Source organism: Neolamprologus brichardi, chromosome 14, assembly GCF_056152115.1.
Source record: "Neolamprologus brichardi isolate AB-2024 chromosome 14, ASM5615211v1, whole genome shotgun sequence".
NCBI lineage: Eukaryota > Metazoa > Chordata > Actinopteri > Cichliformes > Cichlidae > Neolamprologus > Neolamprologus brichardi.
Window position 1 is genome coordinate 31,697,679 of NC_142117.1, and position 14,822 is coordinate 31,712,500.

The 14,822-nt window shown below is 38.4% G+C and overlaps 1 protein-coding gene across 1 annotated transcript in view; it reads left to right on the top strand.

Annotated features, from left to right (window-relative positions):
• gbe1b (glucan (1,4-alpha-), branching enzyme 1b) overlaps positions 1 to 14,822 on the top strand; it is a 97,934-nt gene that overhangs the window by 57,249 nt on the left and 25,863 nt on the right. The window contains exons 13-14 of the mRNA XM_006796601.3: positions 9,612 to 9,796; positions 14,166 to 14,296. Of these exons, the coding sequence (XP_006796664.2) occupies positions 9,612 to 9,796; positions 14,166 to 14,296 (316 nt within the window). The remainder of the gene's footprint in view (positions 1 to 9,611; positions 9,797 to 14,165; positions 14,297 to 14,822) is intronic.

The following is a 14,822-nucleotide window of genomic DNA, read 5'->3' on the forward strand; positions in this document are numbered from 1 at the left end:
GGGCTCAGAGACGGATACTGTAAAGGATGTTGGAGCGTGAGTGACATTAAAGCACCAAGTGGCGTGGCAGTAATGAAACGCTTGAGTGGTTTTATCATTACATCAGCAGGGACAAAATGGAAGTGCTCTAACTTTCTGACTTTCAGTGCTCACAGAGACTTAAGATAACCTTGCAGATTTACAGTCTAAATTATTGAGCTAAAACTTCTCCGAGCACTTTGCATTCATAGAGAGCTACAATGCAACAGGCAACTATTATACTGCAGCCTTGGACAATGAATTGAAAACCAGCTCTTTCTCCTCATACATTTCAAATACATAATCCCACTGAGAGCTAAATGTGCTCTGAGGCCTGTGGTTTGGGATGAATGTGCCAGTTCCATCCCTGCTGTTGGACCAGTAAAGCTTATTTAATGTGCAAACTTGGAGCGGGAGTGCATATTAACACAGTAACAAGAAATCAATCTAGCAGGTGCAAATAATCATTGCATCATGTCTAGCTTTGTTTTATTTATTTTATTGTATTGCATCTAAAACCTTCTGTGACTCGCCTTCTGATCTCTTCTGATTCGCTCATTGATCTTACTTTGCCAGAATCCCTCCAATGGAAAACAGATTGATCCTTGGCTGCTTCTTGGGCTGCTAATTACTGAGGGGACTGTGTCACTGTCAAGCCCTTATCTGATGCAGAGCTGTGTAGAGGAGTAATGGAACGTGCCACCTGAAAAGCTGCCCGACATAACCTTGTGTAAACATAGTTGCCCTCGATTAATCATATCATTGTTAGGGCCTCCATGAGCTTTCTGACACTGTTCCAGCATTAAGTATGTGTATAAAGTCTTACCTTAGTACAACTGCTTACATATACTTTTTCCTAAAATACCTAAAGGTTATAATATATTTATATTTATATATATATATAATATATTTAAGTATTAGATATTTTTAAATTTCCATCCACCCACTTATCCCATTCAGGGTTGCATGAGACTGAAACTTATCCCAGCTGCATCTATTAAAGTCTATCTATTGGCATTAGCATTTATAATATCTAATAAATGAAAAACGTAATGGTCAAGAAGAAACAGGAGAAACACCCTTCAACCATGCAAGTGTTGTAACAGAAAAATACATATATATGACACTGGGGAAGACAGGAACAGAGCAGTTATGTGCTCGTTACCAGTGTTGGTCAAGTTACTTGAAAAAAGTAATTAGTAACAAATTACTTATTACTTCTTCAAAAAGTAATCCCGCTACTTACTGATAACTAAGTAACTACTTATTTTCAAAAGTAAGTAGTTTCTTAGTTACTTTTTAAAAACATGATGCACAACCTGAATAGGTAATAAAGCAACAGACCTTTCAGACCAATTCTACTTTCTCTGCATAATCCATCATATAAATTGCAATCAAATGAAAAAGTCTCTTTTTAAAACTTGTTTTATTAGTTTTAATCTTTTAACTTTTGTTGCATATAATTACATTTTTGCTTGATGCAGACTTTGACTTGAAGAAATTTGTTTAACATTTAAACCTATTTTCTGCATATTCCAGCATATAAAATAACATTTTTTGTTTTTGCACTCACTCTTTCAAACAGATGCAAGTAAAACACAGCAGAAAATAAATAAAATCAAAGACTCTGCGGCACTAAGTCCTGTCGCACTTAAATGTATTTTTCTATTACTTTTTCTAATCTGTTACTTTTTTGCAATAGTTATCCCTTACTTTACTCATTGCTTGAAAAAGTAATCAGATTACAGTAACCCATTACTTGTAAGGCGTTACTCCCTATCTCTGCTCATTACCTTATGGTGAGTTGCATCAGATGGCGGGGGAGGATGTCAGCAATGATGGCACACCCAAACAGTTATGGGCGTAAGATGATTGGCACCTGACGTGGTGGCAACTGAGCCAGAGCCAGGTGGAAACTAGAGGTAAAGGGAGCCAGCAGGCTGAAGGAGGAGTCCTGTGAAGCTTGGATGGCTTGTGGTTCTGGAGTTGGGTGTGGGAATTCAGTTAGGCCATGGAACAAGACTTTCAGTTGGTCTTGAGGCAGTTCTGGGAAACCATGAAGAAAGCGGATGAGATGTTGTTGCTGACTTCAACTGAGGGTGTAGTGGGGTGGTGGAAAGACTACTTCTGTGCTGTGCCATCTTCAGGTCAAGCATAGTCTGGGGACAAAAGGGATTACTTGGCAACTACTCAAACCTCTGGGTGTTATAGGGCTGTCTTGTTTGACATGCCTCTGTGACATTGCATGGAAGTTAGGATTAGTATCTCTGGATTGGCCGACTGGGGTGGCGATTTTCCTTTTCAAGAAAGAGGGCTGGACGGTATGTTCCAAATTCAGTTGTATCCCACTCTTCAGCCTCCCTGGGATGGTCTATGGCAGGGTACCGGAAAGTAGAGTCTATCCATTAGTTGAACCTTGCATACAGCAGGACCAATACAGTTATTGTCCCAGTTGTGGAACACTGAACCAGCTTTCTATCTTTTTCAGAGTATTAAAGGGTATTGCGAAGTTTACCCAACAAATCTAGATTTGCTTTGTGGTATTATCCTTGTAAGTAATCCATCTATATAATACTAAAACACATCTCCATATTTTATATGAGACAGCCTGCCTTTCATACGTTATTAGGATTCTATTTATCTGTGTATTAAATGGTAAATGGCATGTATTTGTATAGCGCTTTACTAGTCCCTAAGGACCCCAAAGCGCTTTACACATCCAGTCATCCACACATTCACACACACACATTCACACACTAGTGATGGCAAGCTACACTGTGGCTTATTAGGGTGAGAATCCATCATATTTCACCCTTGAACAGAATGTGCTATCTGGTTTATTTCAGCTGTGAGGATGTAGAGGAAGGTGATTATCATGGTGATTAATGCGGGCATATGGGAGGAACTTTGGCGTGTTATCGTAGAAGAGAGGAAAATGATTACCTAATGGAGGTGTGTCTAATGTGTTTCTTTAAAGCTGAAATCAAAGAAGAGTCAAAAGCTTCCACAGGTTACTGAATCAATTTCTCCAGGAAACCAATCATCTCCACTAGACTTTATAAAATAATAACACTGGAAAACTGAAAGTAAATAGGCAAAAGAGGCATGTGCACTTATCCCGTTAATGAATGTAGCTCTTTCAAGAGCTTTTATCAAAGCACCAGCCAGTATCCCGGCTTTTGCTGTCTAGGACAGAGCTTAGCAGGCAGATCACGTATTTTTTTTTTTTTTTTCCTCTTTCTCTAACCCTGGTGTTTTGTGCATGCAGGTGTTTGAACGTGCCCTCGCTGCTTCCATATGGCACCCACGCTGCCAGAGGAAAAAAGTATGACAAAGAAAAGCTTAATGCTGCTGGCTTATAAATAAAAAGCAATTCATACTGAAACATTTTCTCAAAGTTAGTAAAATATTATGCATTTCTGGGAAGATTTCTGTTGTATGTTGCTTTGTTTGTGCAGTTTGTGGCAATAAATGAAGTCACATGATGCTGAAATATTGCAAGTGCAGCCTGGTGTAAGCGCTTCTTTAAATTATTTGTTTCCACTTGTGCTTTAACTAATGCTTTCTCATCCCAGCATGTAATATAATGCCATCTTGCCAGATGCCTCCTGCGTCTCCCCATTACGCGCAAGGTGTCCTTTGGCGTTGGTGCCTTGATGCATCGGCAGTATTGGCTGCTGAGCGATAACGGTGCCATTTAAGATACCTAAGTTAGAAGGGTGGAAAAGTGGTGTCAGTGGTCTAAGTTGCAGTTGACTGTGGTCCCTTTCCTATCAGGACCTTTGCATTTTGGGCTTTATATGCTTTATTTTTACTTGCTTTTTACTTTCACATTGACTCGCTTATCAGGTTTAGGCATTAGAAAGCTACCTTATAAGGGTATAGACATTAAGTCACCTTGGTATTATACCCTAGGGATGAGAATGAGCCCTGAGAGCTATGGTTAAGTTCTTTCTGTCTGAAACAGAAATTTAATCCATTGTTTCCTTTGGGTTCTATTCCATTTAGAGTTTGCTGTTATTTCTTATAAGCAGACCAAGAGCTGTACACACAAAGTTATCATTCATTTCGCAGTTTTGGTGATCTGTTGTGCATCATGTACTGTATGGTACATCTTTGCTGGTAATGTGAAAACCAAATATATATTTTTTGCATTAACTTCAACATCATATTTACTGACTCACATTGTTTGTGAGTCAGTGAACATCGAAAAACTATTGGAAAACCGTCAGTTATGTGCAACATTTCAGACTGAAATTGGGAAAATTATTCACATTTCAGTTTAAGTCGTCATTTCCCTAAACAGCAAATAGTACAACACTAAAATTGTTTCATTTATGCATTTTGGCCTGTGCATACAGTATATCGTCTATGATGACATCAGCTGTTCTATTTACATGTACATAGCAATCTGAAAAAAAGGTTTCTGTGTATCTATGGCACACTGCATTCTTTGATATCTCCTTTAAGAGACGTGGATATCTTGAGTGTACAGATATTTGTTGTTGTTTTTAATTATAATGGTGCTACCAAAAAAAATCAATATTTGTTACTTTCATCCTGCGTGAAACCTACATTGGTGTTATATTCATAATGGATTTAAAAGCCACTGAGGTTTCTTTACAATACATAAATGATAGTAGAGTTCATGCTTTAGAGCAGCGGTCCCCAACCCCCGGGCCTCGGACCGGTACCGGGCTGCAAGAGTTGAGGCTCAGGTGTGAAATGTAGTTTTCAGGGTTTTTATCGGTTTTCAGCGTTATTTTGTTATCGTTTTTATCGTTAACGGTTTTCCTGGGTCTTTTCACTGTTCTGAATAAATCTTCTTTTTTTTCGTACCGGTACTAGTTTTATTTTGTTGTATTTATCCGTGACACCTTAAAGGCCGGTCCGTGAAAATATTGTCGGGCATAAACCGGTCCGTGGCGCAAAAAAGGTTGGGGACCGCTGCTTTAGAGGCCATTAATGCCTTTAGAATCCTTCTTTTTTCCTCCTTTCTTTCATTTTAATAGCAATGTATTGCAAAAGTGTCAATTTTTTTTTTTATGGTTTAGTGTCTTGACACGAAGCTAAAAACGTCACATTTAGAAATAGTCTGTAAAGGTGCAGTAGAGCTACCAGTGTCTCTGCCTTGGCCTGCAGGGCCCTAATGTTTTATGGAGGACCCTCAATAATGCATGGTCTTTGATAATAATTTCGCAACCGTGAGTACACTACATACTCAAAACTGGCTTTGAACTGTGACTGTGATACACATTGCCCATGGTGGAATACCTGGTAAAGCATTTGTAGCTTGTATCTTTGTGGATGTGTTCTCAGTGGTATATAAATTACAACAGGTTTTTTGGCTTTTTGCAGTCTGAACTGTGCATTGCATGCCGCTGCATTGATCCATTCCTCTCCCTTTCTACACCAGAAAAATGTACAATGATTCTTTTGGTGCTTTCACTCCCAACACCTACCCATATTGTATGCAACATACTGCAACACAGAGCCATTTCCCTTGGGCGTGTTGAAAATCATTGTGGGACATGTAGGAACTCAAAAGTGCTGTAGATGTTGATGAACCAGGCTGAGGGTGGATACAGCAAAACAGTACATTATGCATCAGACATAAAATATTGACGTTTGACAGTGAAATAACATCTAAATTTAGATATTTTTTTCTTTCTTTCTTTCTGACGAAGGAGTTCCTTGAGGGGTTTAAAATATTTGAGAGTATTGCTTTGTGCCTTTTTACATATATTGGCTCAGATATTACTATATGCTCACTGTGATGACATTTGTACAATAAAATATGTATCTTTTCATGAGGGAATGATATATTTCATTCCGCACAGTCTTCTCTTCCATAGTTTACATTGTAACTGAGCTGACAATGTATTTCTTTTGATGTTATTCCAGTTCTTGGTATACAAGTCATACATTCTTTACACTGAAAATGCATGCTTATTTAAAACGACTCCACTTACAAAGCATGGGGATAGCACTATATCTTCATGTGTATTGTAATCTTTCAATTACTCAAATAGTGCAAATACAACATACTGAATGCCACAAATGGGAAAAGAATCACATCTCTCTGCGTAAAACTGCAAATATGTTGGGATGTCTTATGATCAGTAGTACATAATATCATCAAAAGAGTAAGAAAAAGGGACAAGGGAAGAACTCAATAGTAAATGACCGTGATCTTCGAGCCTTCTAGCAGCACAGCAATAATCCTGTAGTGGAAATTACTGCGTGGGAGCACTTCCAAAAAGCATTATATCATTTTGCATCACTTAGTCCGAGCCTTTCAGTTAAATGCTCGTTAGTGTCTTTGGTTTGTTTTTGTTTGTCTTTGAAAAGTACGGCGTGCAACTATTGAGCAAAGAAAAAGGATTGTGTTGATGCATTAAGAAAAGTCTTAAAACTGTCAATTTCTTCCCTAAGGCTCATAAGACACCTGATCACTGGGGAGATTGGCATTTTAGGTAGCCTCCCTAGTGGAGGAAGAACACTCAGAAGAACTTGTCCTTTTGCTTAGGCGCAGTTAATGCCAACTGACATATCCATTGCCACCTGTGGCCAGGGCCAAGACATAGCCTACAGCAGCTGTAACATCAGTGGAGGAATTGCCCAGCTGTCTTGATAAAACAGACAGGAGGAAAAAAAAAAACAAAGATGATGTCCAGAGGAGAGCCTTTACTTGCTGTATTAGTGCCTTCACACAGTCCTAGATTTCTTTAGCTCACAGGCTGATGAAAACCGGCTTCAGGTATGTTATAAATAACCTCAAGAAGGTGGCAAGGATAAATTTTGCTGTTTATTCTCTTAAACTTCAGAGCACTTGGGAACTTTTCTCACCCCACATACCAAATTCCCAGTGATGTAAGGACAAGACTGGAACAAGACTGACATCAATATCAGCAATGAACATGAGTAAACAAAGTCAGATGATATCAACATCATGACCTTCTAGAAGGGTTTTATAGTCTTCCGCAGTGTGGGCAAATTTCAGTTTGTGAAAACAGGGTGGCGTTTCAAACAGTGGAGAAACCTGTGTCAGTAGATCTACAATGCAGGATCTGTTCATTAATCAGTAAACAGAATCAAGATCATCACCAAAAGAAACTAAGCCATCACCTGTATACAATCTCTGGCCACCTAATGAGGTACAGAATAGATCCTCACAAAGCTGCTCATTAACACAGATATCTACTGTAATCAGCCAATCACATGGTAGAAACTCAATGCATTTAAGGGCGTGAGCATTACAATGACCTTGTGAAGTTCAAACCAAGCATCACAATTTGAAAGAAAATGTGGTATTAAATGAGGTGATCTGATTATTTCAGAAACGACTGCTCTCTTGGGATTTTCACACACAACTATCTCTAGTGTTTGCAGAGAGTGGTCCAAAAAAGAGAAAATATCCAGTGAGTTTCAGTTCTCTGGGCCATACAATCAAGCTATCTATGAATGCACAACATGTGCAACAGCAGAAGACCACAGCGGGTGTCATTCTTGTGAGCTAAGAACATGGAACTTAGGCTACAACTCACACTGGCTGAGCAAAAATTGGACAAGAAAAGACTGAAACAATGTTTCCTGGTCTGATGAGTCAGTTTCTGCTGTAACATTTGGATAGCAGGGTCAGAGTTTGGTGTCCAAAAAGAGTTTAAGCTGCCTGTGGTGGATATTTTCTATATTTTCCTTTGGGTCCCTTAGTACTAACTGAACATTATTTAAACAGCACAGCCTCTACTCAAATGGCCTCCACAGTTATCAGAACTAAATCCAATAGAGGATCTTTGTAGAATTGGAAATTTGCATCATCAAGAATGTACAAATGGTCAATCTGCAATGACTTTGAGAATATCATCATGTCAATATGGACCAAAATCTCTGAAGAAGTTTACAGGACCTTGGTGTCCAAGGTGACAAAGTGGCCAATGAGTGTATAGCACACTATACTCGTTTGCCTCAAAATTAACTAGCACTTCTGCTCCCTTATAGTGTTATATGTTCCACCTACTTACTATTGTAATTTGTGACTATGATATCTGAAAAAAACAGACTGGTCAACTGGTGTAAAATTAAAAGTTTTGATACACACCCTGAATACACACCCTGCACAATAATACTGAGAAAAATAAACAAATTAAAACAATTAGCAGTAAATAAATCTCATTTAATACTAAAACTGTAGTCACCATTTTCACTACAGTATTCAGCATTAACATGTGGGAAATAAAAGGTTTCTACTTTGGTTTGTGCACCTTCCGCACAATAAACACTTAAAGTCAAATCCATGCAGTGTGCAATGTTTGACTTTCTCACTAATCTCCAACTAAATGAAGTATAGGTTTTGTGCTTTTAATATATGAAATATTAGTACAAGAATTTCAGATACTCAATAAAGTAGTGTACACAATCCCCTTGGTTGAGTGCAGGGAAGAAAGTCTGTTTTTGACTGGTGGTGCTGAGGTGTAATTCTCTCCTTAACATTTCAAGTTCACTTGTGTGGGAGGCTTGTTATTCATGCAGATGTCAGAAGAAAAAGCACTCTCTCACTTTCTCTCTCACTTTCTCTCTCTCTCTCTCTGCTGCCCTAATTCCTAGGCAAGTGCTGCAGTGTGCTTGTTCTGTTGGCAGTTCATGTCTTATTGTTTGCTACTACTTTAACACCTACATAATGTATTTCATTAAAATCTGCTGTCAGTCCCTGTCTGTTCCACTTCATCCCATCACTCAGGGTTTTTTCCCCCCCCCCCTTATTTATTTGTTTTTATTTATTTATTTTTGTTGCCATCATCTTCCGTCTCTGGTTTGTCTTTCTTTTACTGCCAGGAATTCAATTATCCTGGCTGTTGTTTTATGATGTTGTCATGACACCCAGTGACGGATTCATTATCTCATCTCCTTTCTGGCGTGTCTCGATAGTAGCATCAGGTCTGTTTTCAGAAAAGTTCCACCGAGTGTGTTCTGTTTTGCTAAATGCGCGCAGTCCGAAGATTTCAGCTTGTTTCTCCTAATTAAGTGAAAAGGAAAAGATGAAATGAACAAACAGGCATTTGAAAGGTGGCAGAATAAGACAGTAATTTCGATATTGTTTTCACAAGCACGAATTAAACAGCGATGAGCGAGTGATGAATCCGTTTATTATAGTCTCATTTGTGTGCGAGTTGAATAGCTCTTGGTATTGGTTCTAACACCAACTTGAAACATTCATATTGTTATGAAGAACTGAGATTTAAATTCTAATGATGAAAATGTATCCTGGTGAATTCATTTTGCACATATTGAAAGGGTGAAGCTCAAATGAAAGCTACTGGATTTGGGGCAGATTCTTGGGTTATAAGATGATTGTCACTTGGTGAAAATTTAGCAAGAGCATTTTGGCTCTCTTTCAAACAGGAAAGTAAGTATCTTCTGGTCAGGTTATGAAGAAAGTGTGATCTCTATCTTTTTATTTTTCTATCTTGTTAAAAATTGCACAAAACCCTAAATGCACCTTATATAGGACAGTACAATAGGGTCTTTTGATTCAAAGACTGTGCCTTTCCGTTCATTATGTACCTTTTTTAATAAAACTTTCTGTGTTGCAGGAAATGAGTTTGGCCATCCTGAGTGGTTGGATTTCCCCAGAGAGGGCAACAATCAGAGTTACCACTATGCCCGGCGGCAGTTTAACCTGGTAGATATGGATCACCTGCGCTACTGTCAGCTCTATGCCTTTGACCGGGACATGAACCGTACTGAAGACAAGTACGGCTGGCTGGCAGCTCCACCTGTAAGAACGTCACACGTTGCCTGTACAGTAGGCTTTATGCACGCAATGTGATGAAACGGCAAAAAAAGAAATCGCTGCAGCAACTTTTCAAACACATATACAATAATAGCCTGTCGTTTCTCAACCAGCTGTTTATAAGTCTGATAAAGGTTTATTTTCTTCAAGATTAAATGTAGTCTCAGCTCACTATCTTCACATACCTGTAAAGTTTCCCTGCACACATTAGAGGTTCATTTTGTAAATGTCTTGTTTTTCTGGCTGCTGTCAGGTTGAACAGTAATAGATTTCCTGAAGCTTGTGTCTTTGCCTGGAGAAGGGAAAAAAAAGTGTGTTTTTTTTCCTCTTGAGGTGTTGGTAGCAAAGTAATGGGATAATGCAAATGGAGACTTTGGCTAAATTGACAGGGATTAGAAGTGAGTTTGTGTAATTGATTCAAAAATACCTTCCCTCACATCCCTGGGAATCAGTCCCCAGATTAAAGCTACTTCACCTTGCTATGTTACACTCTGTCCTGCGGAGTGCTCCTCGACAGACAGACAAATGCAGCAGAGTAGAAAAAAAATATCAGAGGGCATAATTAGAGACATGCCTGGTTCACACGGATAATTTCTGCATATTGGCCTATCAGTCAAAAGTGTGTTCTGAGTTACTGGAGGCTCCTGCATCCTTTAGAAGTAGATGAGAGACAGAGCTTTGGAGGTAAGGCAAAGGAAAAGCACAGCCTTACTGATTTGTGTGCTGCCTGTTGGGTAAATGAGAGGGAATGCTGATCGTAAATGATGCTACTGGCAGGGAAAGTGAATACATTTGGCACGAGAGCTGACCTGCGGCATACTGTGAGTGCTGTTTTTCTCGGTTCTGTGCATTTAATGTAAAATCACACAGTAGGTCACAGCTATATAATGTACACTTAAGACATCTCAAACATAAATGATGTTCTATAATAGCAGCTGTTTAGTAGCAGTATGTGTCTTATGGAGGGTCAAAGAGCATGTACAAGTGATTAGACTTTCACTTTGTGCGTTTTGTTGCCAAACAAATATCTGAAAGGTTTTGACAGATTGTTGAGATGTATTTATGTCAAGAACACTAAGGAACAATCTGGCTTTCATCTGATCTTTAAATAGTCGTTTGATTGTCTCAACATACTATAGCAATATTATCTTGGGGAAAAATGTCTTGGACTCCACTTTTTCATTGCTCTCAATGCACATAACATAATAAGGACGAACATTGAATATAACAACACCAATACAGCATATTACCAGATTTATGCATGCAATGGTGCAAAACTGCTAGAATCATTATGGAATAAATAAAGGATGGATAACTGGTTACTGTATATACAGTATTTACATGATGTCTTGACAGAGTTGTAGGTTGCAGAAAAAAACTCTACAGATATCTGATTTTGGATTTGTTTAACTCTTAAACGGAGGGCAGAATGGCAGCAAAGATTTTATTTTATTTATTTTTTAATCCTGACTGTTTACCAAACGGGTGATCCTGATACTGCGAAACACGTCCACTGGCAGCAAACTGACAGATTTCGTGAGAAATGATAGCCTGTTTCTGCTGCTATAATCTAAGTCTATAAATCAACTAATCAGAATATGTGCCAACAAATGAACCAGCAGACATCACGCGTTTGAAGATATACGAGACATCGTTTTCAGATTGGCCACCATTGAGTCCATATAAGCCCTATATTTCTCAATAATACAATGTTCTTGTTTTTAGCAATATATACTCGTGAATTTGATGCCAGAAACACATTAAAAATAGTATGGGGAAATGGGGCATGTTTATCACTGTGTTGTATCACGTCTTCTTTTCTTACTACTTGTATAGGAAGCCGTTCGAAATATGAGGAGACCACTTGTTTTCAAAGTTTTTATTATTAGATTTGAGGCATCCTTTGTTGGCTCTGGATAATATCAAAATATTTGTCACTGAGTGACAGGTATGAATTTCAGATTTTAATATGGAGCTGTGCTTTTGTAGTACGTGTAAAATGCAGTTTAGCACTATCCTGCTGAAATAAGCAAGTACTTGTGTAGAAAAAGCAGCATATGTTGCTCCAAAATATAAACATGTGGTTTAACATTAATACATTTAATTAATATAGCATTAAAATCTTCAAAGTAACCAATGCTCTATGCACGAATGCATCCCTATGCCTTCATGGATGCTGCCTTATATACATATGTATGTATATATATGCCTGCCTTTTACTTGTAATAGCATGTAGGATTACATCAGTTAGTCAGTACTTGGATAAAATGGTACACGCAGATATTATCTTTAAAAAAAAGATGTTTCTAAGTACAGGCGTTAATCAATATAGACATTATGTAAAACTTAAGCTACTCATAAGATATTGAGTAAGTGCCCTGAAGACCAGACAAGAGATAATAAATCAGCTCTAGTGGTTTGTGTGGCTGACCCTGTGTTCCAGTGTCTGTGCACACAGAAACAGCTGAGACAAGAAATTCTTATTCACAGAATGAAACAATATCGCAAAAAGAACATCAGAACATCAGTCGCAGATAAGGCCAATAACTGTTCAGAGATTCTGCTATAATAACCAGATGAGGCGAAATCCTTTGTATGGCTCATCAGTGACATTGCCAAGGTAATTGTTCTTAGTGGGGAAAATTCTATAGCTCGGTTAGTTCAATATTTCACTGTAGTGGAAGGATCCAAGGGCATTTTGTAGTTAAAACAAGAAGCATAAGCTGATATGTCAGCAGTTCTCCTTTTTGTCCCTGGTGTAAATGAACTAAGCAGAAATGGAAACATGCAGGGACTTTGCTGAAAAGTGAGATTTGTGCATATGTCTTTGAAGATGTGCATCTGTGAGTTCTAAAAGGCCAAAGTTTTTGGACTTGAACTAAAACTCCTCTTCCTTGAGGTGTGCAACTCTGAATATATTTTACGATAAAGCAGCACTCACTAGCAAATAAAGCAAAAAGAATTTATAGCTCTGACACCAACCATTAGAAATACCCGAGATGCTTTTAATCGCTTGCAATGAAACGTTAGTCCGTCTTTGATGGAAATCGTAAAAATGGTCTATAAATCCAGCAAATCAGGAAAAATGCACTTTGCATAGTTTTTTTTCCTAATAATAAGGTCATTGGAATCAGCAGTTTGGACGTGAGGCAGTGATTCATTCACATAGTTTTCAATAGAAAACCTTGGGGGCAAAAGTCAAATCATTATTTTTGCCTTTTCCAGCAGCAGGTTACATCTTCAAATGTATTTTCGATGTCTCCTATCTCTCCGGAAACGGAAAATGTTTGCCTGTGGCATATCCAAAGTTAAATCCAATTTTTCTGCCAACTGCGCTGGGTGCGCTGGACTGCAGCTGACTTAATATAAGTTCTAGCGAAGAAAAGGGAGCAGAGAAGAGGATAGCATTTTGTGCAAATATTGGATTTTAGCAGTGGACTAGCAAAAATTTACTCATTCAGATTGCTGACTTCAAAAATAAGCTCTTATTGCCTGGCTAAGTTTCAGTCAAAACAGCTCCCAATCAGGGGGATCCTGCTGGCAGTGACAGAAATTTGACAGACTGTGACCTAATGTCATACTAGAGGGTTTTGCTTTCATATCGGGGGACCATTTATTGGCCTCCTAAATAGGTATTTTTCTTGTTCCACACTTGAAAATTATTACATTATAATTTTTATTTTTCCATGAACATTTACAGAATCAACAGATTATATAATCAGAATATATTCCTAAACTACGAAGTCAGATGATTACATTGACATTTAATGCTTATTTTTATTTATGACTAGCTCTGTGTTCTAATATGGCCAAGACTTCATGGCTTCAGATTAAACTGCCGTTCAGTGAAACTTGGCTTTACTTGGAATTTGCAGAGTTCTCATGTAGAAATGGACTTGGGGAAAAGACTCCAGACTGTCAGCTCATTTCTTAACTTCCATCCTCTCTGCTGGTCCAGTTGTCGGGGTGCTTATCTTCTCGTTCAGCCGTGAATTTGCTGCCCTGAAATTGGCTTGGGGAACAAGGCACTAAAAATAGGGGGTGGGGTGACATTGATAATCTCTGCTAATGACACGTTAACAGTAGCTCGCTCCACAGGAGAGTGGCGGCTTTATCATGTGCAGCTGTCTAGGGCTGACAGTGTCTGCCTTGCGCTACCCAGGGCCGCTGCTTTCTGCTGATGATTGCCACCCAAAATTTGATGTGGGAATGTCTCTTAGTGTGTTTGGAAATGTGTAGTCCACTGATATAATGTGCTCCATTATAATTCTCTAAATCCAAGATGAGAAAGGTAATGACTATTCATGAAGAAATACTTTATTAGCTTTTCTCTCTCTTTCCTCTCCCCCTCCAGGCCTTTGTCAGTGCCAAGCATGAAGAGGACAAGGTCATTGTGTTTGACAGGTCAAATGTGCTCTTTATCTTCAACTTCCACCCCAGTAAGAGCTTCCAGGACTACAGGGTGGCTGTAGAAACTCCAGGAAAGTATCCTTCATATGTCTTTTTTTAAATTTTATTTTAATTTTAAATCTTCAGACTGTGGCTTTCCTTTGTTACACCACAGTGCACACTTACAGTGCCTCTCAGAGTAATGTTGTCCATGTCAGTTAGTTAGTTCCTTTATATAATAACACGACTAATCTTTTGAGCTTGACAAATTACTAACTGACAATATTTCAACCAAGACAGTAATTGACTGTTAAAAGGAAGACTCAAACGCAAAGCTGGGAAATACACGATCCACCCTGCACAGCTTGACTTTGAAAGCTCACAGAGAATATATGATCTGTTTTGGGATTATGCTTCTTTTGTTGACATTATTTTACCCTGCTGGATACATCCTCTCAACTCTGGCTATTCTGTAAAACTCAAGCACTGCCAGTAATTCCATTCTCCATTTGTACTAAAAATGGATGTACTAAAACAAACAGCTGGCAATATCTGTATTTTTTTTTTTAATGTCAAAAACTCCAAATCCAAACCAAATAATTTTTGGTCTTAAATACAGTCA